This window comes from Salvelinus fontinalis, chromosome 35, assembly GCF_029448725.1.
Source record: "Salvelinus fontinalis isolate EN_2023a chromosome 35, ASM2944872v1, whole genome shotgun sequence".
Lineage (NCBI taxonomy): Eukaryota > Metazoa > Chordata > Actinopteri > Salmoniformes > Salmonidae > Salvelinus > Salvelinus fontinalis.
The window spans coordinates 38,017,271-38,044,943 of record NC_074699.1 but is presented as its reverse complement, the minus strand read 5'-3'; the positions used below and the strand labels follow the sequence as shown (position 1 = coordinate 38,044,943).

Genomic DNA, 27,673 nt, shown 5'->3' with positions numbered 1-27,673 from the left:
AAGAGCCGGCGGAAGCTACTTATGAAAACATCCGCCAGGTGGACAGCTGACTGAACGTCTTTTATTTGAGTGATTTGAGACATTTCCAGACAAATATGATTAAAGCTATTTTAATATTTAACAACCATGGGAAACCACGACTCATCAGATTTTATGAATATTTTGTAAGTACCCAAATGTACTAAAGTTTGTTAGCTATGTCTATCTTATTTGCCAGCTGTTGGTGCACTAATGCTATGGTATGCTAGCTAAATTGTCTAGCTAGTGGCTAACTAGTCAATAATCTATGTTGTCATCATCATGAGATGTGATTTCTTGACATTTATATAGCTAATTAGCTAAGTTGCTTATATATATTTTTTGACATAGCTACGAATATCAATGTGCACAACAGATGGGCAACTTCCATGGGGCTAGTTTACAACGTCAGCTGTTTTACTGCTACCTGACAGCTAGCTGAGGTTAGGGCTTTCATTTAGATTGTAAATGTAGTTCTTAGCCAATTATCATCGACATACTTCTTCTTCTCAGGCTGAAGATGTGCAGCAGCAGATCATTCGAGAGACTTTCCATCTGGTGTCGAAGAGGGACGACAACGTCTGCAACTTCTTGGAGGGGGGAAGGTAACAGCTCTCGTTAGCATTACTAGCTGCTTAAATTAACCAAAATATATTACATTCTTGATGAACAATCAGCGAATCCAAAAAGATGCGTGGTTGTTTGCCAGTCAAGTAACCTAAACCTAACCTTTATGATTGATCCAGGAGGCAGCTATATAGGTATCTATGGCTTGTATTGGGGACGGGTATTGTGCTTCCGTGGTGACTATATGATGTAGGACTACCTATACTGTAGCCTGTAGACCAACTGGGCACGTTCAAGTAGACATTGTAGCTAAAGATTTATCCTGGGTTGTTAAATGAGAAGTATTGTTTGACCAAAGTGTAAACCTCATATGACTAGCAATCAATCATCAATTCCCTGGCAGATGAGTTAAAGTTGGACCGAATCAGACAATGCAGAATAGGCTAATAATATAATTTCTCTATTTGCAGTTTGATCGGTGGCTCGGACTACAAGTTGATCTACCGGCACTACGCTACACTGTACTTTGTGTTCTGTGTGGACTCCTCTGAGAGTGAGCTCGGTATTCTGGATCTAATACAGGTGGGTTGGCAACTGTTGCTGTGTTACCATCTAGAACTCTGTAGAACAGACAGTCAGCTGTACTGTCCACTCACCTCTCCCAGACAGACAGTCAGCTGTACTGTCCACTCACCTCTCCTCTCCCAGACAGACAGTCAGTTGTACTGTCCACTCACCTCTCCCAGACAGACAGTCAGCTGTACTGTCCACTCACCTCTCCCAGACAGACAGTCAGCTGTACTGTCCACTCACCTCTCCTCTCCCAGACAGACAGTCAGCTGTACTGTCCACTCACCTCTCCCAGACAGACAGTCAGCTGTACTGTCCACTCACCTCTCCCAGACAGACAGTCAGCTGTACTGTCCACTCACCTCTCCCAGACAGACAGTCAGCTGTACTGTCCACTCACCTCTCCCAGACAGACAGTCAGCTGTACTGTCCACTCACCTCTCCTTTCCCAGACAGACAGTCAGCTGTACTGTGCACTCACCTCTCCTCTCCCAGACAGACAGTCAGCTGTACTGTCCACTCACCTCTCCTTTCCCAGACAGACAGTCAGCTGTACTGTCCACTCACCTCTCCTTTCCCAGACAGACAGTCAGCTGTACTGTCCACTCACCTCTCCTTTCCCAGACAGACAGTCAGCTGTACTGTCCACTCACCTCTCCTCTCCCAGACAGACAGTCAGCTGTACTGTCCACTCACCTCTCCCAGACAGACAGTCAGCTGTACTGTCCACTCACCTCTCCCAGACAGACAGTCAGCTGTACTGTCCACTCACCTCTCCTCTCCCAGACAGACAGTCAGCTGTACTGTCCACTCACCTCTCCTCTCCCAGACAGACAGTCAGCTGTACTGTCCACTCACCTCTCCTCTCCCAGACAGACAGTCAGCTGTACTGTCCACTCACCTCACCTCTCCCAGACAGACAGTCAGCTGTACTGTCCACTCACCTCTCCCAGACAGACAGTCAGCTGTACTGTCCACTCACCTCTCCTTTCCCAGACAGACAGTCAGCTGTACTGTCCACTCACCTCTCCCAGACAGACAGTCAGCTGTACTGTCCACTCACCTCTCCTCTCCCAGACAGACAGTCAGCTGTACTGTCCACTCACCTCTCCTCTCCCAGACAGACAGTCAGCTGTACTGTCCACTCACCTCTCCTCTCCCAGACAGACAGTCAGCTGTACTGTCCACTCACCTCTCCTCTCCCAGACAGACAGTCAGCTGTACTGTCCACTCACCTCTCCTCTTCCAGACAGACAGTCAGCTGTACTGTCCACTCACCTCTCCTCTCCCAGACAGACAGTCAGCTGTACTGTCCACTCACCTCTCCCAGACAGACAGTCAGCTGTACTGTCCACTCACCTCTCCTCTTCCAGACAGACAGTCAGCTGTACTGTCCACTCACCTCTCCTCTTCCAGACAGACAGTCAGCTGTACTGTCCACTCACCTCTCCTTTCCCAGACAGACAGTCAGCTGTACTGTCCGCTCACCTCTCCTTTCCCAGACAGTCAGCTGTACTGTCCACTCACCTCTCCTTTCCCAGACAGACAGTCAGCTGTACTGTCCACTCACCTCTCCTTTCCCAGACAGACAGTCAGCTGTACTGTCCACTCACCTCTCCTCTCCCAGACAGACAGTCAGCTGTACTGTCCACTCACCTCTCCCAGACAGACAGTCAGCTGTACTGTCCACTCACCTCTCCTCTCCCAGACAGACAGTCAGCTGTACTGTCCACTCACCTCACCTCTCCCAGACAGACAGTCAGCTGTACTGTCCACTCACCTCTCCCAGACAGACAGTCAGCTGTACTGTCCACTCACCTCTCCCAGACAGACAGTCAGCTGTACTGTCCACTCACCTCACCTCTCCCAGACAGACAGTCAGCTGTACTGTCCACTCACCTCTCCTTTCCCAGACAGACAGTCAGCTGTACTGTCCACTCACCTCTCCTTTCCCAGACAGACAGTCAGCTGTACTGTCCACTCACCTCTCCTCTCCCAGACAGACAGTCAGCTGTACTGTCCACTCTCCTCTCCCAGACAGACAGTCAGCTTTACTGTCCACTCACCTCTCCCAGACAGACAGTCAGCTGTACTGTCCACTCACCTCTCCTCTCCCAGACAGACAGTCAGCTGTACTGTCCACTCACCTCTCCTCTCCCAGACAGACAGTCAGCTGTACTGTCCACTCACCTCTCCTCTCCCAGACAGACAGTCAGCTGTACTGTCCACTCACCTCTCCTCTCCCAGACAGACAGTCAGCTGTACTGTCCACTCACCTCTCCTTTCCCAGACAGACAGTCAGCTGTACTGTCCACTCACCTCTCCTTTCCCAGACAGACAGTCAGCTGTACTGTCCACTCACCTCTCCTTTCCCAGACAGACAGTCAGCTGTACTGTCCACTCACCTCTCCTCTCCCAGACAGACAGTCAGCTGTACTGTCCACTCACCTCACCTCTCCCAGACAGACAGTCAGCTGTACTGTCCACTCACCTCTCCCAGACAGACAGTCAGCTGTACTGTCCACTCACCTCTCCTTTCCCAGACAGACAGTCAGCTGTACTGTCCACTCACCTCTCCTTTCCCAGACAGACAGTCAGCTGTACTGTCCACTCACCTCTCCTTTCCCAGACAGACAGTCAGCTGTACTGTCCACTCACCTCTCCTCTCCCAGACAGACAGTCAGCTGTACTGTCCACTCACCTCACCTCTCCCAGACAGACAGTCAGCTGTACTGTCCACTCACCTCTCCCAGACAGACAGTCAGCTGTACTGTCCACTCACCTCTCCTCTCCCAGACAGACAGTCAGCTGTACTGTCCACTCACCTCTCCTCTCCCAGACAGTCAGTCAGCTGTACTGTCCACTCACCTCTCCTTTCCCAGACAGACAGTCAGCTGTACTGTCCACTCACCTCTCCTTTCCCAGACAGACAGTCAGCTGTACTGTCCACTCACCTCTCCTTTCCCAGACAGACAGTCAGCTGTACTGTCCACTCACCTCTCCTCTCCCAGACAGACAGTCAGCTGTACTGTCCACTCACCTCTCCTCTCCCAGACAGACAGTCAGCTGTACTGTCCACTCACCTCTCCCAGACAGACAGTCAGCTGTACTGTCCACTCACCTCTCCTCTCCCAGACAGACAGTCAGCTGTACTGTCCACTCACCTCTCCTCTCCCAGACAGACAGTCAGCTGTACTGTCCACTCACCTCTCCTTTCCCAGACAGACAGTCAGCTGTACTGTCCACTCACCTCTCCTCTCCCAGACAGACAGTCAGCTGTACTGTCCACTCACCTCTCCTCTCCCAGACAGACAGTCAGCTGTACTGTCCACTCACCTCTCCCAGACAGACAGTCAGCTGTACTGTCCACTCACCTCTCCTCTCCCAGACACAGTCAGCTGTACTGTCCACTCACCTCACCTCTCCCAGACAGACAGTCAGCTGTACTGTCCACTCACCTCTCCTCTCCCAGACAGACAGTCAGCTGTACTGTCCACTCACCTCTCCTCTCCCAGACAGACAGTCAGCTGTACTGTCCACTCACCTCTCCTCTCCCAGACAGACAGTCAGCTGTACTGTCCACTCACCTCTCCCAGACAGACAGTCAGCTGTACTGTACACTCACCTCTCCTTTCCCAGACAGACAGTCAGCTGTACTGTACACTCACCTCTCCCAGACAGACAGTCAGCTGTACTGTCCACTCACCTCACCTCTCCCAGACAGACAGTCAGCTGTACTGTCCACTCACCTCTCCTCTCCCAGACACAGTCAGCTGTACTGTCCACTCACCTCACCTCTCCCAGACAGACAGTCAGCTGTACTGTCCACTCACCTCTCCTCTCCCAGACAGACAGTCAGCTGTACTGTCCACTCACCTCTCCTCTCCCAGACAGACAGTCAGCTGTACTGTCCACTCACCTCTCCCAGACAGACAGTCAGCTGTACTGTCCACTCACCTCTCCTCTCCCAGACAGACAGTCAGCTGTACTGTCCACTCACCTCTCCCAGACAGACAGTCAGCTGTACTGTCCACTCACCTCTCCTCTCCCAGACAGACAGTCAGCTTTACTGTCCACTCACCTCGCCTCTCCCAGACAGACAGTCAGCTGTACTGTCCACTCACCTCTCCTTTCCCAGACAGACAGTCAGCTGTACTGTCCACTCACCTCTCCTCTCCCAGACAGACAGTCAGCTGTACTGTCCACTCACCTCTCCTCTCCCAGACAGACAGTCAGTTGTACTGTCCACTCACCTCTCCCAGACAGACAGTCAGCTGTACTGTCCACTCACCTCTCCCAGACAGACAGTCAGCTGTACTGTCCACTCACCTCTCCTCTCCCAGACAGACAGTCAGCTGTACTGTCCACTCACCTCTCCTCTCCCAGACAGACAGTCAGCTGTACTGTCCACTCACCTCTCCTCTTCCAGACAGACAGTCAGCTGTACTGTCCACTCTCCTCTCCCAGACAGACAGTCAGCTGTACTGTCCACTCACCTCTCCTTTCCCAGACAGACAGTCAGCTGTACTGTCCACTCACCTCTCCTTTCCCAGACAGACAGTCAGCTGTACTGTCCACTCACCTCTCCCAGACAGACAGTCAGCTGTACTGTCCACTCACCTCTCCTCTCCCAGACAGACAGACAGTCAGCTGTACTGTCCACTCACCTCTCCCAGACAGACAGTCAGCTGTACTGTCCACTCACCTCTCCTTTCCCAGACAGACAGTCAGCTGTACTGTCCACTCACCTCTCCTCTCCCAGACAGTCAGCTGTACTGTCCACTCACCTCTCCTCTCCCAGACAGACAGTCAGCTGTACTGTCCACTCACCTCTCCTCTCCCAGACAGACAGTCAGCTGTACTGTCCACTCACCTCTCCTCTCCCAGACAGACAGTCAGCTGTACTGTCCACTCACCTCTCCTCTCCCAGACAGACAGTCAGCTGTACTGTCCACTCACCTCTCCCAGACAGACAGTCAGCTGTACTGTCCACTCACCTCTCCTCTCCCAGACAGACAGTCAGCTGTACTGTCCACTCACCTCTCCCAGACAGACAGTCAGCTGTACTGTCCACTCACCTCTCCTCTCCCAGACAGACAGTCAGCTGTACTGTCCACTCACCTCACCTCTCCCAGACAGACAGTCAGCTGTACTGTCCACTCACCTCACCTCTCCCAGACAGACAGTCAGCTGTACTGTCCACTCACCTCACCTCTCCCAGACAGACAGTCAGCTGTACTGTCCACTCACCTCTCTCAGACAGACAGTCAGCTGTACTGTCCACTCACCTCTCCTTTCCCAGACAGACAGTCAGCTGTACTGTCCACTCACCTCACCTCTCCCAGACAGACAGTCAGCTGTACTGTCCACTCACCTCTCCTCTCCCAGACAGACAGTCAGCTGTACTGTCCACTCACCTCTCCTCTCCCAGACACAGTCAGCTGTACTGTCCACTCACCTCACCTCTCCCAGACAGACAGTCAGCTGTACTGTCCACTCACCTCTCCTCTCCCAGACAGACAGTCAGCTGTACTGTCCACTCACCTCTCCTTTCCCAGACAGACAGTCAGCCCTATGGGACTCCCAATCATGGCCGGTAGTGATACAGCCTGGAATCGAACCAGGGTCTGTAGTGACGCCTCTAGCACTGAGATGCAGTGCTTTCAAACACTTCAACGTTTTTATGGGGGGTGTTAGTAGTGGGTGTGGTAGTAGTGGGGGTGGTAGTAGTGGTGGTAGTGGGGGGGGGGGGGGGGGGGGTGGTAGTAGTGGGGGTGGTGGTAGTAGTGGGGGTGGTGGTAGTAGTGGGGGTGGTAGTAGTGGGGGTGGTAGTAGTGGGGGTGGTAGTAGTGGGGGTGGTAGTAGTGGGGGTGGTAGTAGTGGGGGGGGTGGTAGTAGTGGGGGGGTGGTAGTAGTGGAGGGGGTGGTAGTAGTGGGGGTGGTAGTAGTAGGGGTGGGTTCAAGTTGATGACCTGTATCCACTTTCAATGCAAACACATCCTTAAATAGACAGAAGACGATGCTTTCAAAGCTGTTATGTTTTTGACTGTGTGGTGGTGGAGTTGCTGTTCAAGGTCATGACAAGTTGGGATACGCTTCTTGTCTTGATCTGCAGTGACCACTAATGACCCTTGAACTCACGATACAGTACATTGATCTGCAGTGACCACTAATGACCCTTGAACTCACGATACAGTACATTGATCTGCAGTGACCACTAATGACCCTTGAACTCACGATACAGTACATTGATCTGCAGTGACCACTAATGACCCTTGAACTCACGATACAGTACATTGATCTGCAGTGACCACTAATGACCCTTGAACTCACGATACAGTACATTGATCTGCAGTGACCACTAATGACCCTTGAACTCACGATACAGTACATTGATCTGCAGTGACCACTAATGACCCTTGAACTCACGATACAGTACATTGATCTGCAGTGACCACTAATGACCCTTGAACTCACGATACAGTACATTGATCTGCAGTGACCACTAATGACCCTTGAACTCACGATACAGTACATTGATCTGCAGTGACCACTAATGACCCTTGAACTCACGATACAGTACATTGATCTGCAGTGACCACTAATGACCCTTGAACTCACGATACAGTACATTGATCTGCAGTGACCGCTAATGACCCTTGAACTCACGATACAGTACATTGATCTGCAGTGACCACTAATGACCCTTGAACTCACGATACAGTACATTGATCTGCAGTGACCGCTAATGACCCTTGAACTCACGATACAGTACATTGATCTGCAGTGACCGCTAATGACCCTTGAACTCACGATACAGTACATTGATCTGCAGTGACCGCTAATGACCCTTGAACTCACGATACAGTACATTGATCTGCAGTGACCGCTAATGACCCTTGAACTCACGATACAGTACATTGATCTGCAGCGACCACTAATGACCCTTGAACTCACGATACAGTACATTGATCTGCAGCGACCACTAATGACCCTTGAACTCACGATACAGTACATTGTAAAGCCTACTGATGGGTGTGTATTGAGGAAATATACACTGAGTGAACAAAACATTAAGAACACCTTCCTAATATTGAGTAGCACCTCCTCCCCCTTTTGCCCTCAGAACAGCCTCAGTTTGTTGGGGCACGGACTACAAGGTGTCGAAAGCGTTCCACAGGGATGCTGGCCCATGTGGACTCCAATGCTTCCCACAGTTGTCAAGTTGGCTGGATGCCCATGGGGTGGTGGACCAATCTTGATACACACGGGAAACTGTTGAGCGTAAAAACCCAACCCAGCTGCTGGACGAACTTTGTTTATTATCTATGCAAAATAACTTTTACTCTACCTACATGTAGGTATTACCTCGACTAACCGGCACATTGACTCTGTACCGTAACACCCTGTATATAGCCTCCATACTGACTCTGTACCGGTACCCCCTGTATATAGCCTCCACATTGACTCTGTACCGTAACACCCTGTATATAGCCTCCACATTGACTCTGTACCGTAACACCCTGTATATAGCCTCCACATTGACTCTGTACCGTAACACCCTGTATTTAGCCTCCACATTGACTCTGTACTGGTACCCCCTGTATATAGCCTCCACACTGACTCTGTACCGGTACCCCCTGTATATAGCCTCCACATTGACTCTGTACCGTAACACCCTGTATATAGCCTCCACATTGACTCTGTACCGTAACACCCTGTATATAGCCTCCACATTGACTCTGTACCGTAATACCCTGTATATAGCCTCCACATTGACTCTGTACCGTAACACCTTGTATATAGCCTCCACATTGACTCTGTACCGTAACACCCTGTATATAGCCTCCACATTGACTCTGTACCGTAACACCCTGTATATAGCCTCCACATTGACTCTGTACCGTAACACCCTGTATATAGCCTCCACATTGACTCTGTACCGTAACACCCTGTATATAGCCTCCACATTGACTCTGTACCGTAACACCCTGTATATAGCCTCCACATTGACTCTGTACCGTAACACCCTGTATTTAGCCTCCACATTGACTCTGTACCAAAACACCCTGTATATAGCCTCCACATTGACTCTGTACCGGTACCCCCTGTATATAGCCTCCACATTGACTCTGTACCGTAACACCCTGTATATAGCCTCCACATTGACTCTGTACCGGTAGCCCCTGTATATAGCCTCCACATTGACTCTGTACCGGTACCCCCTGTATATAGCCTCCACATTGATTCTGTACCGGTACCCCCTGTATATAGCCTCCACATTGACTCTGTACCGGTACCCCCTGTATATAGCCTCCACATTGACTCTGTACCGGTAACCCCTGTATATAGCCTCCACATTGTTATTTTACTGCTGCTGTTTAACTATTTGTTACTTTTAAGTTTTATTTTTTACTAAACACTAACCCTAACCCTGGTCAGACTGTCATGGAAAGGTGTTCCTAATGATCTGTCCACTCAGTGTTTATACAGTGGACACACCTGGTCAGTCTGTCATGGAAAGGTGTTCCTAATGATCTGTCCACTCAGTGTTTATACAGTGGACACACCTGGTCAGACATGGAAAGGTGTTCCTAATGATCTGTCCACTCAGTGTTTATACAGTGGAGACACCTGGTCAGTCTGTCATGGAAAGGTGTTCCTAATATTCTGTCCACTGTGTATACAGTGCATTCAGAAAGTATTCAGACCCCTTGACTGTTTCAACATTTTGTTACGTTACAGCCTTAATTCTAAAATGGATTACGTTTATTTCCACTCATAAATCTACACACAATACCCCAATAATTACAAAGCAAAACACTTTTTTTTTTTTTTTTTATCAAACTGAAATATCACATTTACATAATTATTCAGACCCTTTACTCAGTACTCTGTTGAAGAACCTTTGGCAGCGATTACAGCCTTGAGTCTTGAGTATGGTGCTACAAGCTTGACACACCTGTATTTGGGGAGTTTCTCCCATTCTTCTCTGCAGACCCTCTCTGTCAGGTTGGATGGGGAGTGTCGCTGCACAGCTGTTAGATCAGGTTCAAGTCCAGGCTCTGGCTGGGCCACTCAAGGACATTCAGAGACTTACCCCTAAGCCACTCCGGCTGTGTGCTTAGGGTCGTTGTCCTGTTGGAAAGTGAACCTCCTCCCCAGTCTGAGGTCCTGAGTGCTCTGGACCAGGTTTTCATTAAGGATCTCTGTACTTTGCTCTGTTTATCTTTCCCTCGATCCTAACTAGTCTCCCAGTTCCTGCCGCTGAAAAACATCCCCACAGCATGATGCTGCCACCAACATGCTTCACCGTAGGAATGGTGCCAGGTTTTTTCAGATGTGATGCTTGCCATTCATGTCGATCTTGGTTTTACCAGACCTGAGAATCTTGTTTCACATGGTCTGGGAGTCCTTTAGGTGCCTTCTGTCAAACTCCAAGCGGGCTGTCATGTGCCTTTTACTGAGGAGTGGCTTCTGTCTGGCCACTCTACCATAAAGGCCTGATTGGTAGAGTGCTGTAGAAATGGTTGTCCTGGAAGGTCCACAGAGGAACTCTGGAGCTCTGTCATAGTGACCATCAGGCTCTTGGTCACCTCCCTGACCAAGGCCCTTCTCCCCCGATTGCTCAGTTTGGCCGGGTGGACAGCTCTAGGAAGAGTCTTGGGTGGTTCCAAACTTCTTCCATTTTAAGAATGATGGAGGCCACTGTGTTCTTGGGGAACTTTCAATGCTGCAGAACTTATTCTGTACCCTTCTCCAGATCTGTGCCTCGACACAATCCTGTCTCGGCGCTCTACGGACAATTACTTCAACCGCATGGCTTGGTTTTTGCTCTGACATGTCAACTGTGGAACCTTTTATTTAGATAGCTGTGTGCCTTTTCAAATCATGTGAGATCAATTGAATTTACCACAGATGGACTCCAAGTTATAGCAACATCATCAAGGATGATCAATGGAAACAGGATGCACCTGAGCTCAAGTTCCAGTCTCATAGGAAAGGGTCTGAATACTTATGTCAATATGATATTTCTGTTTATTTCTAGTAACCTGTTTTGCCTTTGTCATTATAGTGTATAGTTTGTAGATTTAATCCATTTGACAATAAGGCTGTAACGTAACAACATGGGGGGAAAGGGAAGAGGTCTGAATTCTTAAATGCTCTGTAGGTTGTGTATTACATCAAAGATCATTCTTACTTACATTACCATTACCAGACTACTCATTCCAGGGTTTTTCTTTTATTTTTTAATATTTTCTACATTGTAGAATAATGGTGAAGACATCAACACTATGAAATAACACATATGGAATCATGTAGTAACCAAAAAAAGTGTTAAACAAAATAAAGTAGCCACCCTTTGCCTTGATGACAGCTTTACACACTCTTGGTGTTCTCTCAACCACCTTCATGAGTTAGTCACCTGGAATGCATTTAAATTAACAGGTGTGCCTTGTTAAAAGTTAAATGGTGTAATTTCGTTCCTTATTGTGTTTGAGCCAATCAGTTGTGTTGTGACAAGGTAAGGTTGGTAAACAGAAGATAGCCCTATTTTAGTAAAAGACCAAGTCCATATTATGGTAAGAACAGCTCAAATAAGCAAAGAGAAATGACAGTCCATCATTACATTAAGACATGAAGGTCAGTCAACCTGGAAAATGTCAAGAACTTTGTAAATTTCTTCAAGTGCAGTCGCAAAAACCATCATGAGCTAAGATGAAACTGGCTCTCATGAGGACCGCCACAGGAAAGGAAGACCCAGAGTTACCTCTGCTGCAGAGGATAAGTTCATTAGAGTTAACTGCACCTCAGATTACAGCTCAAATAAATGCTTCACAGAGTTCAAGTAACAGGCACATCTCAACATCAACTGTTCAGAGGAGACTGTGAATCAGGCCTTCATGGTAGAATTGCTGCAAAGAAACCACTACTAAAGGACACCAATAAGAAGAAGAGACTTGCTTGGGCCAAGAAACACGACCAATGGACATTAGACCGGTGGAAATCTGTCCTTTGGGCTGATGAGTCCAAATTTGAGATGTTTGGTTTCAACAGCCGTGTCTTTGTGAGACGCAGAGTAGATGAACGGATGATCTTCTCTTTTGTGGTTCCCACCGCGAAGCATGGAGGAGGTGTTGTTCCCACTGTGAAGCATGGAGGAGGTGGTGTTCCCACTGTGAAGCATGGAGGAGGTGGTGTTCCCACTGTGAAGCATGGAGGAGGTGTTGTTCCCACTGTGAAGCATGGAGGAGGTGGTGTTCCCACTGTGAAGCATGGAGGAGGTGTTGTTCCCACTGCGAAGCATGGAGGAGGAGGTGTTCCCACTGTGAAGCATGGAGGAGGTGTTGTTCCCACTGTGAAGCATGGAGGAGGGGTTGTTCCCACTGTGAAGCATGGAGGAGGTGTTGTTCCCACTGTGAAGCATGGAGGAGGTGTTGTTCCCACTGTGAAGCATGGAGGAGGTGTTGTTCCCACTGTGAAGCATGGAGGAGGTGTTGTTCCCACTGTGAAGCATGGAGGAGGTGTTGTTCCCACTGTGAAGCATGGAGGAGGTGTTGTTCCCACTGTGAAGCATGGAGGAGGTGTTGTTCCCACTGTGAAGCATGGAGGAGGTGTTGTTCCCACTGTGAAGCATGGAGGAGGTGTTGTTCCCACTGTGAAGCATGGAGGAGGTGTTGTTCCCACTGTGAAGCATGGAGGAGGTGTTGTTCCCACTGTGAAGCATGGAGGAGGTGTTGTTCCCACTGTGAAGCATGGAGGAGGTGTTGTTCCCACCGTGAAGCATGGAGGAGGAGGTGTTGTTCTCACCGTGAAGCATGGAGGAGGAGGTGTTGTTCTCACCGTGAAGCATGGAGGAGGTGTTGTTCCCACCATGAAGCATGGAGGAGGTGGTGTGATGGTGTGGGGATGCTTTGCTGGTGACACTGTCTGTGATTTATTTAGAATTAAAGGCGAACTTAACCAGCATGGCTACCACAGCATTCTGCAGCGATACGCCATCCCATCTGGTTTGCGCTTAGTGGGACTAAGATTTGTTTTTCAACAGGACAATAACCCAAAACGCATCTCCAGGCTGTGTAAGGGCTATTTGACCAAGAAGGAGAGTGATGGAGTGCTGCATCAGGTGACCTGGCCTCCACAATCCCCCGACCTCAACCCAATTGAGATGGTTTGGGATGTGTTGGACCACAGAGTGAAGGAAAAGCAGCCAACAAGTGCTCAGCATATGTGGGAACTCCTTCAAGACTGTTGGGAAAGCATTCCAGGTGATGCTGGTTGAGAGAATGACAAGATAATGCAAAGCTGTCAAGGCAAAGGGTGGCTACTTTGAAGAATCTCAAAAATAAAATATATTCTGATTTGTTTAACACCTTTTTGTTGTTGTTGGTTGCTACATGATTCCATATGTGTTATTTCATTGTTTTGGTGACTTCACTACTATTCTACAATGTAGGAAATGGTGAAAATAAAGAAAAACCCTTGAATGAGTCGGTGTCCAAACCTTTGACTGGTACTGTGTGCTTAACATAAGACGGATGACTTGACAATATCTCCTCTGTAGGTGTTCGTGGAAACTCTGGACAAATGCTTTGAGAACGTCTGTGAACTGGACCTAATTTTCCACATGGATAAGGTGAGTTCAAGTCCATGGAAATCATTTACAAGGTCAGCTTTGCCAAGTTTTGACTTGTGACACTCTTTGATGCATTAGAGTAATACACTTCTGTGTATAACGTTGCAGCTGGTTTATAGACGCAATATGCATTCAATATGATGAAAGCCTTCAGGAGGGAATGACTAGCAGGGGAAGCCTTGCTGAGGCAGCCTAGATGAAACACTGCTTTGTGGAGGTCTGAGGGCCTGACCATGGTCTGTTGGTCACAGAGGGGCTGACCTAGGTCTGTTGGAGGTCACAGAGGGGCTGACCTAGGTCTGTTGGAGGTCTGAGAGGGCCGACCTAGGTCTGTTGGAGTAGGGGCTCTGGGTCTATCTGTGGTTGACTGGAGGAGCTGCCAATGGGTAGGGGCTCAGGGTCTGTCTGTGATTGATTTGGAGGACTATTTTAAAACCCATTTGTACTGTGTGTTGGGGCAGAGGTCACCAACCATCTATTCTCTGGTACATTTTCACCCCAAACATCACATATCACAACCAGAGTTGAGCTCAATTCCAGTTAATTCAGGGAGTACACCCAATTTGAAAAGCATTGAAGAGAATTGGAATTTCAGTGTACCTCCTGAATTGACTGGAATTGAAATGGAATTGACCCCAATCCCGATCACAACACATTCCACCAAGCTAGGCTAGGCGCAGTTGAGAAGCTAGGCTAGGCGCAGTTGAGAAGCTAGGCTAGGCGCAGTTGAGAAGCTAGGCTAGGCGCAGTTGAGAAGCTAGGCTAGGCGCAGTTGAGAAGCTAGGCTAGGCGCAGTTGAGAAGCTAGGCTAGGCGCAGTTGAGAAGCTAGGCTAGGCGCAGTTGAGAAGCTAGGCTAGGCGCAGTTGAGAAGCTAGGCTAGGCGCAGTTGAGAAGCTAGGCTAGGCGCAGTTGAGAAGCTAGGCTAGGCGCAGTTGAGAAGCTAGGCTAGGCGCAGTTGAGAAGCTAGGCTAGGCGCAGTTGAGAAGCTAGGCTAGGCGCAGTTGAGAAGCTAGGCTAGGCGCAGTTGAGAAGCTAGGCCAGGCGCAGTTGAGAAGCTAGGCCAGGCGCAGTTGAGAAGCTAGGCCAGGCGCAGTTGAGAAGCTAGGCCAGGCGCAGTTGAGAAGCCAGGCCAGGCGGAGTTGAGAAGCCAGGCCAGGCGGAGTTGAGAAGCCAGGCCAGGCGGAGTTGAGAAGCCAGGCGCAGTTGAGAAGCCAGGCGCAGTTGAGAAGCCAGGCGCAGTTGAGAAGCCAGGCGGAGTTGAGAAGCCAGGCGGAGTTGAGAAGCCAGGCGGAGTTGAGAAGCCAGGCGGAGTTGAGAAGCCAGGCGGAGTTGAGAAGCCAGGCGGAGTTGAGAAGCCAGGCGGAGTTGAGAAGCCAGGCGGAGTTGAGAAGCCAGGCGCAGTTGAGAAGCCAGGCGCAGTTGAGAAGCCAGGCGCAGTTGAGAAGCCAGGCGCAGTTGAGAAGCCAGGCGCAGTTGAGAAGCCAGGCGCAGTTGAGAAGCCAGGCGCAGTTGAGAAGCCAGGCCAGGCGCAGTTGAGAAGCCAGGCCAGGCGCAGTTGAGAAGCCAGGCCAGGCGCAGTTGAGAAGCCAGGCAAGGCGCAGTTGAGAAGCCAGGCAAGGCGCAGTTGAGAAGCCAGGCAAGGCGCAGTTGAGAAGCCAGGCAAGGCGCAGTTGAGAAGCCAGGCGCAGTTGAGAAGCCAGGCGGAGTTGAGAAGCCAGGCGGAGTTGAGAAGCCAATACAGATACCATCTGTTTTCCTATCAGTTACAGGTCCGCTACATTACCTTGTTATATACCTATCAGTTACAGGTCCGCTACATTACCTTGTTATATACCTATCAGTTACAGGTCCGCTACATTACCTTGTTATATTCCTATCAGTTACAGGTCCGCTACATTACCTTGTTATATACCTATCAGTTACAGGTCCGCTACATTACCTTGTTATATACCTATCAGTTACAGGTCCGCTACATTACCTTGTTATATTCCTATCAGTTACAGGTCCGCTACATTACCTTGTTATATTCCTATCATTTACAGGTCCGCTACATTACCTTGTTATATACCTATCAGTTACAGGTCCACTACATTACCTTGTTATATTCCTATCATTTACAGGTCCGCTACATTACCTTGTTATATACCTATCAGTTACAGGTCCGCTACATTACCTTGTTATATTCCTATCATTTACAGGTCTGCTACATTACCTTGTTATATACCTATCAGTTACAGGTCCGCTACATTACCTTGTTATATACCTATCAGTTACAGGTCCGCTACATTACCTTGTTATATACCTATCAGTTACAGGTCCGCTACATTACCTTGTTATATAACTATCAGTTACAGGTCCGCTACATTGCCTTGTTATATACCTATCAGTTACAGGTCCGCTACATTACCTTGTTATATTCCTATCATTTACAGGTCCGCTACATTACCTTGTTATATACCTATCAGTTACAGGTCCGCTACATTACCTTGTTATATACCTATCATTTACAGGTCCGCTACATTACCTTGTTATATTCCTATCATTTACAGGTCCGCTACATTACCTTGTTATATACCTATCATTTACAGGTCCGCTACATTACCTTGTTATATACCTATCAGTTACAGGTCCGCTACATTACCTTGTTATATTCCTATCAGTTACAGGTCCGCTACATTGCCTTGTTATATACCTATCAGTTACAGGTCCGCTACATTACCTTGTTATATACCTATCAGTTACAGGTCCGCTACATTACCTTGTTATATTCCTATCAGTTACAGGTCCGCTACATTACCTTGTTATATACCTATCAGTTACAGGTCCGCTACATTACCTTGTTATATACCTATCAGTTACAGGTCCGCTACATTACCTTGTTATATTCCTATCATTTACAGGTCCACTTCATCCTTCAGGAGGTGGTGATGGGGGGGATGGTGCTGGAGACCAACATGAATGAGATCGTGGGCCAGGTAGAGCTGCAGAACCGCATGGAGAAATCAGAGGTTAGTCTGTTCACTTACTGGTCCTGTAGTTAGTCCTTCCTCTGTTAGTCTGGTGACTGGTCCTGTAGTTAGTCCTTCCTCTGTTAGTCTGGTGACTGGTCCTGTAGTTAGTCCTTCCTCTGTTAGTCTGGAGACTGGTCCTGTAGTTAGTCCTTCCTCTGTTAGTCTGGTGACTGGTCCTGTAGTTAGTCCTTCCTCTGTTAGTCTGGTGACTGGTCCTGTAGTTAGTCCTTCCTCTGTTAGTCTGGAGACTGGTCCTGTAGTTAGTCTGGTGACTGGTCCTGTAGTTAGTCCTTCCTCTGTTAGTCTGGTGACTGGTCCTGTAGTTAGTCCTTCCTCTGTTAGTCTGGTGACTGGTCCTGTAGTTAGTCCTTCCTCTGTTAGTCTGGAGACTGGTCCTGTAGTTAGTCTGGTGATTGGTCCTGTAGTTAGTCTGGAGACTGGTCCTGTAGTTAGTCTGGTGACTGGTCCTGTAGTTAGTCTGGAGACTGGTCCTGTAGTTAGTCTGGAGACTGGTCCTGTAGTTAGTCTGGAGACTGGTCCTGTAGTTAGTCTGGAGACTGGTCCTGTTGTTAGTCCTTCCTCTGTTAGTCTGGTGACTGGTCCTGTAGTTAGTCCTTCCTCTGTTAGTCTGGTGACTGGTCCTGTAGTTAGTCCTTCCTCTGTTAGTCTGGAGACTGGTCCTGTAGTTAGTCTGGTGACTGGTCCTGTAGTTAGTCTGGTGACTGGTCCTGTAGTTAGTCCTCTGTTAGTCTGGTGACTGGTCCTGTAGTTAGTCCTTCCTCTGTTAGTCTGGAGACTGGTCCTGTAGTTAGTCTGGTGACTGGTCCTGTAGTTAGTCCTTCCTCTGTTAGTCTGGTGACTGGTCCTGTAGTTAGTCCTTCCTCTGTTAGTCTGGAGACTGGTCCTGTAGTTAGTCCTTCCTCTGTTAGTCTGGTGACTGGTCCTGTAGTTAGTCCTTCCTCTGTTAGTCTGGTGACTGGTCCTGTAGTTAGTCCTTCCTCTGTTAGTCTGGAGACTGGTCCTGTAGTTAGTCTGGTGACTGGTCCTGTAGTTAGTCCTTCCTCTGTTAGTCTGGTGACTGGTCCTGTAGTTAGTCCTTCCTCTGTTAGTCTGGTGACTGGTCCTGTAGTTAGTCCTTCCTCTGTTAGTCTGGAGACTGGTCCTGTAGTTAGTCTGGTGATTGGTCCTGTAGTTAGTCTGGAGACTGGTCCTGTAGTTAGTCTGGTGACTGGTCCTGTAGTTAGTCTGGAGACTGGTCCTGTAGTTAGTCTGGAGACTGGTCCTGTAGTTAGTCTGGAGACTGGTCCTGTAGTTAGTCTGGAGACTGGTCCTGTTGTTAGTCCTTCCTCTGTTAGTCTGGTGACTGGTCCTGTAGTTAGTCCTTCCTCTGTTAGTCTGGTGACTGGTCCTGTAGTTAGTCCTTCCTCTGTTAGTCTGGAGACTGGTCCTGTAGTTAGTCTGGTGACTGGTCCTGTAGTTAGTCTGGTGACTGGTCCTGTAGTTAGTCCTCTGTTAGTCTGGTGACTGGTCCTGTAGTTAGTCCTTCCTCTGTTAGTCTGGTGACTTGTCCTGTAGTTAGTCCTTCCTCTGTTAGTCTGGAGACTGGTCCTGTAGTTAGTCTGGTGACTGGTCCTGTAGTTAGTCCTTCCTCTGTTAGTCTGGTGACTGGTCCTGTAGTTAGTCCTTCCTCTGTTAGCCTGGTGACTGGTCCTGTAGTTAGTCCTTCCTCTGTTAGTCTGGTGACTGGTCCTGTAGTTAGTCCTTCCTCTGTTAGTCTGGTGACTGGTCCTGTAGTTAGTCCTTCCTCTGTTAGTCTGGTGACTGGTCCTGTAGTTAGTCCTTCCTCTGTTAGTCTGGTGACTGGTCCTGTAGTTAGTCCTTCCTCTGTTAGTCTGGTGACTGGTCCTGTAGTTAGTCCTTCCTCTGTTAGTCTGGTGACTGGTCCTGTAGTTAGTCTGGTGACTGGTCCTGTAGTTAGTCCTTCCTCTGTTAGTCTGGTGACTGGTCCTGTAGTTAGTCCTCTGTTAGTCTGGTGACTGGTCCTGTAGTTAGTCCTTCCTCTGTTAGTCTGGAGACTGGTCCTGTAGTTAGTCCTCTGTTAGTCTGGAGACTGGTCCTGTAGTTAGTCTTTCCTCTGTTAGTCTGGTGACTGGTCCTGTAGTTAGTCTTGTGACTGGTCCTGTAGTTAGTCCTCAGTCTTGTGACTGGTCCTGTAATTAGTCCTTCCTCTGTTAGTCTGGCGGCTGGTCCTGTAGTTAGTCCTTCCTTTGTTAGTCTGGTGACTGGTCCTGTAGTTAGGCTGGTGACTGGTCCTGTAGTTAGTCCTCTGTTAGTCTGGTGACTGGTCCTGTAGTTAGTCCTTCCTCTGTTAGTCTGGTGACTGGTCCTGTAGTTAGTCCTTCCTCTGTTAGTCTGGTGACTGGTCCTGTAGTTAGTCCTCTGTTAGTCTGGAGACTGGTCCTGTAGTTAGTCCTCAGTCTGGAGACTGGTCCTGTAGTTAGTCCTCAGTCTGGAGACTGGTCCTGTAGTTAGTCCTCAGTCTGGAGACTGGTCCTGTAGTTAGTCCTCAGTCTGGAGACTGGTCCTGTAGTTAGTCCTCAGTCTGGAGACTGGTCCTGTAGTTAGTCCTCAGTCTGGAGACTGGTCCTGTAGTTAGTCCTCAGTCTGGTGACTGGTCCTGAGTTTCAATGAGTTGTAAAAATGTCTGAGAGAACTCTGCTGAATTCCCTCAGTTGAAGGTCAGCTAAGTTAACTGAGGCTACTTAACGTTACTAGCTCGTTATTTGAAGTTGTTTTATTATCATTAGTAGTCTATTATCAGGTAAAAACATATGCTAATTATTCATAATTTCTCAAATATTTATTAGTTAGTCATTCAGTGGAATACACTATGCTCCAGCCATTGAATCTGTCTGAGGGATGTTAACAGCTAGCTGGGTCCACCACATTATGTTATTATATTTATTAGTTAGTCATTCAGTGGAATACACTATGCTCCAGCCATTGAATCTGTCTGAGGGATGTTAACAGCTAGCTCGGTCCACCACATTATGTTATTATATTTATCAGTCTTGAAATACAAGGGCAAATGTTATTAATCAGTGAGTGAAATTTCGCCCAGCGTGATATTCACTTCCTGACTTGGGGAACCCTCAGAGCGTTGTGGAACGCCTCTCTGAATAACGGGGTTTTGGTTCAGCTGAGTTGGGAAAAGGAAAGACGCCCCCCAGTCACGTGGTGTTTGTTTAGAAGAACACAACGGCGAGAGACCGGAGCCTTGTGAGTCACTCACTGTTGTGAAGCACGCGCCACATCTAGCTAGTTACAGTATGGCATTTTACAGCTAAATATATTATAACTATTTCATGTTAACGGACTAAAATATGCTATATGCTCTGCAGTTGTGTGTTTTGGTTTGCTATATTTAGGAGCTCGTTGGCTACAATGGGGGAAAATAGCGCCCCCCTGTGTTCAGTGCAGGTACTACAGAATATCCGGGTATGGCACAAGGTGGGTATGACAATATGGATACCGCCCAAGCCTAATTGAATATCCCTTTGAGCATGGTGAAGTTATTCATTACACTTTGAATGGTGAATCTACACATCCTGTCACTACAAAGACTATTTCAGGGATTTCACCATGAGGCCAAAGGTGACTTGAACACAGTTACAGAGTCTAATGGCTGTGTTAGGAGAGAACTGAAGATGGATCAACAACATTGTAGTGACTCTACAATACTAACCTCATTAACAGAGTGAAAAGAAGGAAGCCTGTACAGAATAAACATATTCCAAAACATGCATCCTGTTTGCTACAAGGCTCTATAGTAAAACTGCAAAAAATGTGGCAAAGAAATGAACTTCATGTCCTGAATACAAAGAGTTACGTTTGGGGAAAACACAACACATCACTGAGTACCACTCTCCATGTTTTCAAGCGAAGTGGTGGATGCGTCATGTTATGGGTATGTTTGTCGTTGTTAAGGACTGGGGAGTTTTTCACGATAGAAACTGAATAGAGCTAAGCACAGGCAAATTCCTAGAGGAAAACCTGGTAGTGTGCTTTCCACCAGACACTGGCAGATGAATTCACCTTTCAGCAGGACAATAACCTACAACACAAGGCCAAATCTACTCTGGAGTTGCTTACCAAGAAGACAATACATGTTCCTGAGTGGCTAGTTACAGTTTTGACTTAAATCGGCTTGAAAATCTATAATAAGACTTGAAAATGACTGTCTAGCAATGATCAACTTGACAGAGCTTGAAGATTTACAAAAGGATAATGTGCAGATATTGTACAATCCAGGTGTGGAAAGCTCTCATTTAGAGTAAATGTCTCTAGACATTTAGGGCTGCTAGTCTAGTCTCTAGACCTTTAGGGCTGTTGGTATAGTCTCTAGACCTTTAGGGCTGTTAGTCTAGACTCTAGACCTTTAGGGCTGTTAGTCTAGTCTCTAGACCTTTAGGGCTGTTAGTCTAGTCTCTAGACCTTTTTGGGCTGTTAGTCTAGACTCTAGACCTTTAGGGCTGTTAGTCTAGTCTCTAGACCTTTAGGGCTGTTAGTCTCTAGACCTATAGGGCTGTTAGTCTCTTGTCCTTTAGAGCTGTTAGTCTCTTGTCCTTTAGGGCTGTTAGTCTAGTCTCTAGACCTTTTTGGGCTGATAGTCTAGTCTCTAGACCTTTAGGGCTGTTAGTCTAGTCTCTAGACCTTTAGGGCTGTTAGTCTAGTCTCTAGACCTTTAGGGCTGTTAGTCTAGTCTCTAGACCTTTTGGGCTGTTAGTCTAGTCTCTAGTCCTTTAGGGCTGTTAGTCTAGTCTCTAGACCTTTAGGGCTGTTAGTCTAGACTCTAGACCTTTAGGGCTGTTAGTCTAGTCTCTAGACCTTTAGGGCTGTTAGTCTAGTCTCTAGACCTGTAGGGCTGTTAGTCTAGTCTCTAGACCTTTAGGGCTGTTAGTCTAGTCTCTAGACCTTTAGGGCTGTTAGTCTAGACTCTAGACCTTTAGGGCTGTTAGTCTAGTCTCTAGACCTTTAGGGCTGTTAGTCTAGTCTCTAGACCTTTAGGGCTGTTAGTCTCTAGACCTATAGGGCTGTTAGTCTCTTGTCCTTTAGAGCTGTTAGTCTCTAGACCTTTAGGGCTGTTAGTCTAGTCTCTAGACCTTTAGGGCTGTTAGTCTCTAGACCTTTAGGGCTGTTAGTCTAGTCTCTAGACCTTTTGGGCTGTTAGTCTAGTCTCTAGACCTTTTGGGCTGGGTCTTATTCATTGGTGGACACCATAAGCTAAATATTTTGCTACGGAAAACAAGTGTTTATTAAACAAATTCCGGTACTGTAGGTCCAGCCCCGTTTTGGCCTGTTTCCTTCCGTTCCTAGTGAATACGACCCTTGTCTCCCAGACAGAGATGAACGTTCCTAGTGAGTACGACCCTTGTCTCCCAGACAGAGATTAACGTTCCTAGTGAATACGACCCTTAACGTTCCTAGTGAATACGACCCTTGTCTCCCAGACAGAGATGAACGTTCCTAGTGAATACGACCCTTGTCTCCCAGACAGAGATGAACGTTCCTAGTGAATACGACCCTTGTCTCCCAGACAGAGATGAACGTTCCTAGTGAATACGACCCTTGTCTCCCAGACAGAGATGAACGTTCCTAGTGAATACGACCCTTGTCTCCCAGACAGAGATGAACGTTCCTAGTGAATACGACCCTTGTCTCCCAGACAGAGATGAACGTTCCTAGTGAATATGACCCTTGTCTCCCAGACAGAGATGAACGTTCCTAGTGAATACGACCCTTAACGTTCCTAGTGAATACGACCCTTGTCTCCCAGACAGAGATTAACGTTCCTAGTGAATACGACCCTTAACGTTCCTAGTGAATACGACCCTTGTCTCCCAGACAGAGATGAACGTTCCTAGTGAATACGACCCTTGTCTCCCAGACAGAGATGAACGTTCCTAGTGAATACGACCCTTAACGTTCCTAGTGACTACGACCTTTAACGTTCCTAGTGAATACGACCCGTAACGTTCCTAGTGACTACGACCCTTAACGTTCCTAGTGACTACGACCCTTAACGTTCCTAGTGAATACGACCCTTAACGTTCCTAGTGAATACGACCCTTAACGTTCCTAGTGAATACGACCCTTAACGTTCCTAGTGAATACGACCCTTGTCTCCCAGACAGAGATGAACGTTCCTAGGTTCCTAGTGAATACGACCCTTAACGTTCCTAGTGAATACGACCCTTAACGTTCCTAGTGAATACGACCCTTAACGTTCCTAGTGAATACGACCCTTAACGTTCCTAGTGAATACGACCCTTAACGTTCCTAGTGAATACGACCCTTAACGTTCCTAGTGAATACGACCCTTAACGTTCCTAGTGACTACGACCCTTAACGTTCCTAGTGAATACGACCCTTGTCTCCCAGACAGAGATGAACGTTCCTAGTGAATACGACCCTTAAAGTTCCTAGTGAATACGACCCTTAACGTTCCTAGTGAATACGACCCTTAACGTTCCTAGTGAATACGACCCTTAACGTTCCTAGTGAATACGACCCTTAACGTTCCTAGTGAATACGACCCTTGTCTCCCAAACAGAGATGAACGTTCCTAGTGAATACGACCCTTAACGTTCCTAGTGACTACGACCCTTAACGTTCCTAGTGAATACGACCCTTGTCTCCCTGACAGAGATGAACGTTCCTAGTGAATACGACCCTTGTCTCCCAGACAGAGATGAACGTTCCTAGTGACTACGACCCTTAACGTTCCTAGTGAATACGACCCTTAACGTTCCTAGTGAATACGACCCTTGTCTCCCAGACAGAGATTCAGCCTCCTGGAGATTCATCATGATGTCCATAGCCCCTTTAGTTTCCTCTCTCTAGGACCTTTCATTGCTGTGTATTTCATCCTCTACATAGCTGGTGTAGAAAAGCCTCAACCCAGAGTTGTGATCTGTGTCTGTTTCAGGGGGGCTTCTCGGCGGCTCCGGCTCGGGCCGTCTCCGCGGTCAAGAACATGAACCTCCCAGAAATGCCTCGTAACATCAACATCGGAGACATCAATATCAAAGTGCCCAGCCTCTCCCCCTTCTGACCAGGGAGCGGAGCAGGGGCTAGGCCCAAACCGCACCCTATTCCCTTTATAGTGCACTACTTTTAACCAGAGTCCTATGTGGGCTTCTGCCCTTCAGGTCTAAAGTAGTGCACTACACTATATATCAGTGCACTATAAGATGTGAGACACTCTATATGACCTATACATAGGGAATAGGGTGTATAGGTAGTGCACTATATAGGGAATAGGGTGTATAGGAATTGCACTATATAGGGCATAGGGTGTAAAGGTAGTGCACTATATAGGGTGTATAGGTAGTGCACTATATAGGGTGTATAGGTAGTGCACTATATAGGGTTTATAGGTAGTGCACTATATAGGGTGTATAGGTAGTGCACTATATAGGGTTTATAGGTAGTGCACTATATAGGGTGTAGAGGTAGTGCACTATATAGGGTGTATAGGTAGTGCACTAGATAGGGTGTATAGGTAGTGCACTAGATAGGGTGTATAGGTAGTGCACTAGATAGGGTGTATAGGTAGTGCACTAGATAGGGTGTATAGGTAGTGCACTAGATAGGGTGTATAGGTAGTGCACTAGATAGGGTGTATAGGTAGTGCACTAGATAGGGTGTATAGGTAGTGCACTAGATAGGGTGTATAGGTAGTGCACTAGATAGGGTGTATAGGTAGTGCACTAGATAGGGTGTGGAGGTAGTGCACTAGATAGGGTGTAGAGGTAGTGCACTAGATAGGGTGTGTAGGTAGTGCACTAGATAGGGTGTGTAGGTAGTGCACTAGATAGGGTGTGTAGGTAGTGCACTAAATGGGGTGTGTAGGTAGTGCACTAGATGGGGTGTGTAGGTAGTGCACTAGATGGGGTGTGTAGGTAGTGCACTAGATAGGGTGTGTAGGTAGTGCACTAGATAGGGTGTGTAGGTAGTGCACTAGATAGGGTGTGGAGGTAGTGCACTAGATAGGGTGTAGAGGTAGTGCACTAGATAGGGTGTAGAGGTAGTGCACTAGATAGGGTGTAGAGGTAGTGCACTAGATAGGGTGTGTAGGTAGTGCACTAGATAGGGTGTGTAGGTAGTGCACTAAATGGGGTGTGTAGGTAGTGCACTAGATGGGGTGTGTAGGTAGTGCACTAGATGGGGTGTGTAGGTAGTGCACTAGATAGGGTGTGTAGGTAGTGCACTAGATAGGGTGTGTAGGTAGTGCACTAGATTGGTGTATATAGTCAGGACATATTTTCCTTTATTCTGTCTTTGTTGAAAACATTTCCCTGTTAGTCTCCACCTGTTGTTTTACCGAGCAGGTGACACATACGATGTGATTTCTCCACGTGGGAGACGTGTATCACTAGTCACAGCTTATTCACCTTTTCCTGTATACAGGAGAAAAAAAAATACAGGAAAAAAATCCTCCCGGGTGGCGCAGTGGTCTAGGGCACTGCATCGCAGTGCTAGCTGCGCCACCAGAGTCTCTGGGTTCACGCCCAGGCTCTGTCGCAGCCGGCCGCAACCGGGAGGTCCGTGGGGCGACGCACAATTGGTATAGCGTCGTCTGGGTCCGGGTTAGGGAGGGTTTGGCCGGTAGGGATATCTTTGTCTCAGTATGTAAATGTAATGAAATGTAATAAAATGTATGCACTCTACTGTCAGTCGCTCTGGATAAGAGCGTCTGCTAAATGACTAAAATGGAAATGGAAATGGAATGACCCATTTCTCCAGTTTTGTGATTTGCACCAGATGTGACACATACGATGTGATTTCTCCACGTGGGAGACGTGTAACACTAGTCACAGCTTATTGACCGTTTCCTGTATGTGGGGAATGACCCATTTCTCCAGTTTTGTGATTTGCACTACGATGTTGACTACGATGTTGCTGTTGATCGTAATGGGCGTTAATAACGACATATAGTAGTAGCTGCTGTTCTGTTCTGAACGTCTTGTATTGATCAGAGATGAGTTTGTCCTTTGGTCTGTAATGTAAACACACACGTCCTAAATGACAACCTGTGGGCCCTGGTCAAAGGTAGTGCACTATGTATACAATTGGTTTTGTCTTTTCCATTCTCATTCAAGTGTGCATTTTTCCATTTGGAACATATGTTACTGTGTGTGTGTGTGTGTGTGTGTGTGTGTGTGTGTGTGTGTGTGTGTGTGTGTGTGTGTGTGTGTGTGTGTGTGCGCACACCCAAGAGCTGCCATCAGGAAGGCCGACAATACAGTTCGTCAGGATCGGCAGGAATCAGAGGAGAAACAGGCCCTAAATACTGAATGAACCTGATTCTGTTGTCTATCTGCGTCCTTCTCAAGCTTTTTCCAACACCACTTCTTTCCAGAACATTCTGATGGTGAAAATATATCCGTGTTTTAAAGTGTAGCTACTACATTCCCTTAGAACAATAAAATGGTGGAGGAAACTTGTGTTCGTGACCTTTTTTATTCTGTGCCTTTTCCAAGAACACCGTCGGTACCGTAGAAACAGTAAACCCTTTGTCAACACTAGTTGTGTGTCTTTCCTCAGAAGACTACAGTCGTTTCTTACCAGCCGACCTCAGCATGTTAGTCACAGTCACAAGTCTGTGGTGAGCATCCTAAATGGCCCCCTATTCCCTATGTAGTGCACTACTTTAGACCCTAGGGCTCATAGAGCTCTGATCAAAAAGTAGTGCACTATATAGGGAATAGGGGGCTATCTGGGAGTGATCCTGTGGTCAGTACTGATCATGTGAAGTCCTTGTCCAAACCCCGCCTTGCTGTGCTGTCAAATAGAATTCTATCCTGGTTGCACATCTGTACATTTTGTTAGGGACCAATCGTGTTCTCTACTGCCGTGGTTTCCTGTGCTCTCATCAGGTCCCAGGAAACACCAGAGTGAGTTCCACGCTTCTTTCAGATCCACTCTGACAGACACACATTCCCAACCCCGTCCCGTAGGATTCAGGCTGGGCCGTCTCCTTCCACCCGGACAGCTGTTTTTCATCTGGTGTGGTTGGAACGGGAAAAAACCTGAGGTTTTCTCTGCACCTCTGCACTAACACATGGGGATCTGAACGAGTCCGTCCGTGTGTGTGTTGCTTCACATCAGTCTGTTTGGGATCATCTGGCCACATCAGTTCCTAACCTGGTATGTACTTGTGTTTTTTGTCTTTAGTCTTCTAGTGTGACAGTAAAACAGCAGCTTGTTATGCCTCTGGGTTTGTAGCGTTTGATCAGCAGCAGAGTTGATGTCCATGTGTCAGGCTGTCTCAGCCTGGATTTATTCCACATATGGGTCCTCTGATGACGAGGCTTGTTCTGGGGGGGGTTGTTTAAAGTATACGGGGTAAGAGATGAATTTAGCTTTTTAGTAACATGTCTCTGTGGTTCATTCAGAGTGATATGTGAAGAGTGAATGTGCTGTGTGTTGTTGCTGCGTTAGCTGCTGCATTGAAACACCAGGTGTTAGTAGTTAGAGAGGAGTCACCCTGAACTGAAAGCCCCTGAACAGGCTTCCTGGAAACCAGATCCCTGGAAACCTCCGTCAGTCACACACAGGCCTCCGACCTCTCTCTCCCTCTGTCTCTCTCTCTCTCTCTCTCTCTCTGTCTCTCTCTCTCTCTCTCTCTCTCTCTCTCTCTCTCTCTCTCTCTCTCTCTCTCTCTCTCTCTCTCTCTCTCTCTCTCTCTCTCTCTCTCTCTCTCTCTCTCTCTCTCTCTGTCTCTCTGTCTCTCTGTCTCTCTGTCTCTCTGTCTCTCTGTCTCTCTGTCTCTCTCTCTCTCTCTCTCTCTCTCTCTCTCTCTCT

The 27,673-nt window shown here is 47.8% G+C and overlaps 2 protein-coding genes across 3 annotated transcripts in view; both read left to right on the top strand.

Moving 5' to 3' along the window:
• Positions 1–26,313, top strand: ap3s2 (adaptor related protein complex 3 subunit sigma 2). Of its 2 annotated transcripts, XR_008756310.1 has the most exons (7): positions 1–164; positions 532–623; positions 1,056–1,167; positions 13,721–13,792; positions 16,694–16,801; positions 23,793–24,568; positions 24,619–26,313. XR_008756310.1 is itself a non-coding variant. In XM_055900126.1 (6 exons), the coding sequence occupies exons 1-6, from the start codon at positions 96–98 to the stop codon at positions 23,916–23,918; spliced, it is 579 nt and encodes a 192-aa protein (XP_055756101.1). In that variant the 5' UTR covers positions 1–95; the 3' UTR covers positions 23,919–26,313. The 2 variants fall into 2 exon arrangements, 1 of the variants encoding a protein (XP_055756101.1); XM_055900126.1 differs by having other exon boundaries at positions 23,793–26,313.
• Positions 26,314–26,602: 289 nt separating this feature from the next.
• Positions 26,603–27,673, top strand: part of LOC129834942 (aminopeptidase Ey-like) — a 38,809-nt gene continuing 37,738 nt past the window's right edge. Inside the window, exon 1 of the mRNA XM_055900311.1 lies at positions 26,603–27,016. The gene's annotated coding sequence lies outside the window, so the exon portion shown is untranslated. The remainder of the gene's footprint in view (positions 27,017–27,673) is intronic.

Bases quoted from the DNA above. Each gene is read 5' to 3' on its own strand.
- ap3s2 (XM_055900126.1), top strand. From the start codon at position 96: ATGATTAAAGCTATTTTAATATTTAACAACCATGGGAAACCACGACTC. The intron at 1,168-13,720 runs GTGGGTTGGCAA...TCTCCTCTGTAG, and splicing joins GTATTCTGGATCTAATACAG to GTGTTCGTGGAAACTCTGGA. The intron at 13,793-16,693 runs GTGAGTTCAAGT...TATCATTTACAG, and splicing joins TAATTTTCCACATGGATAAG to GTCCACTTCATCCTTCAGGA.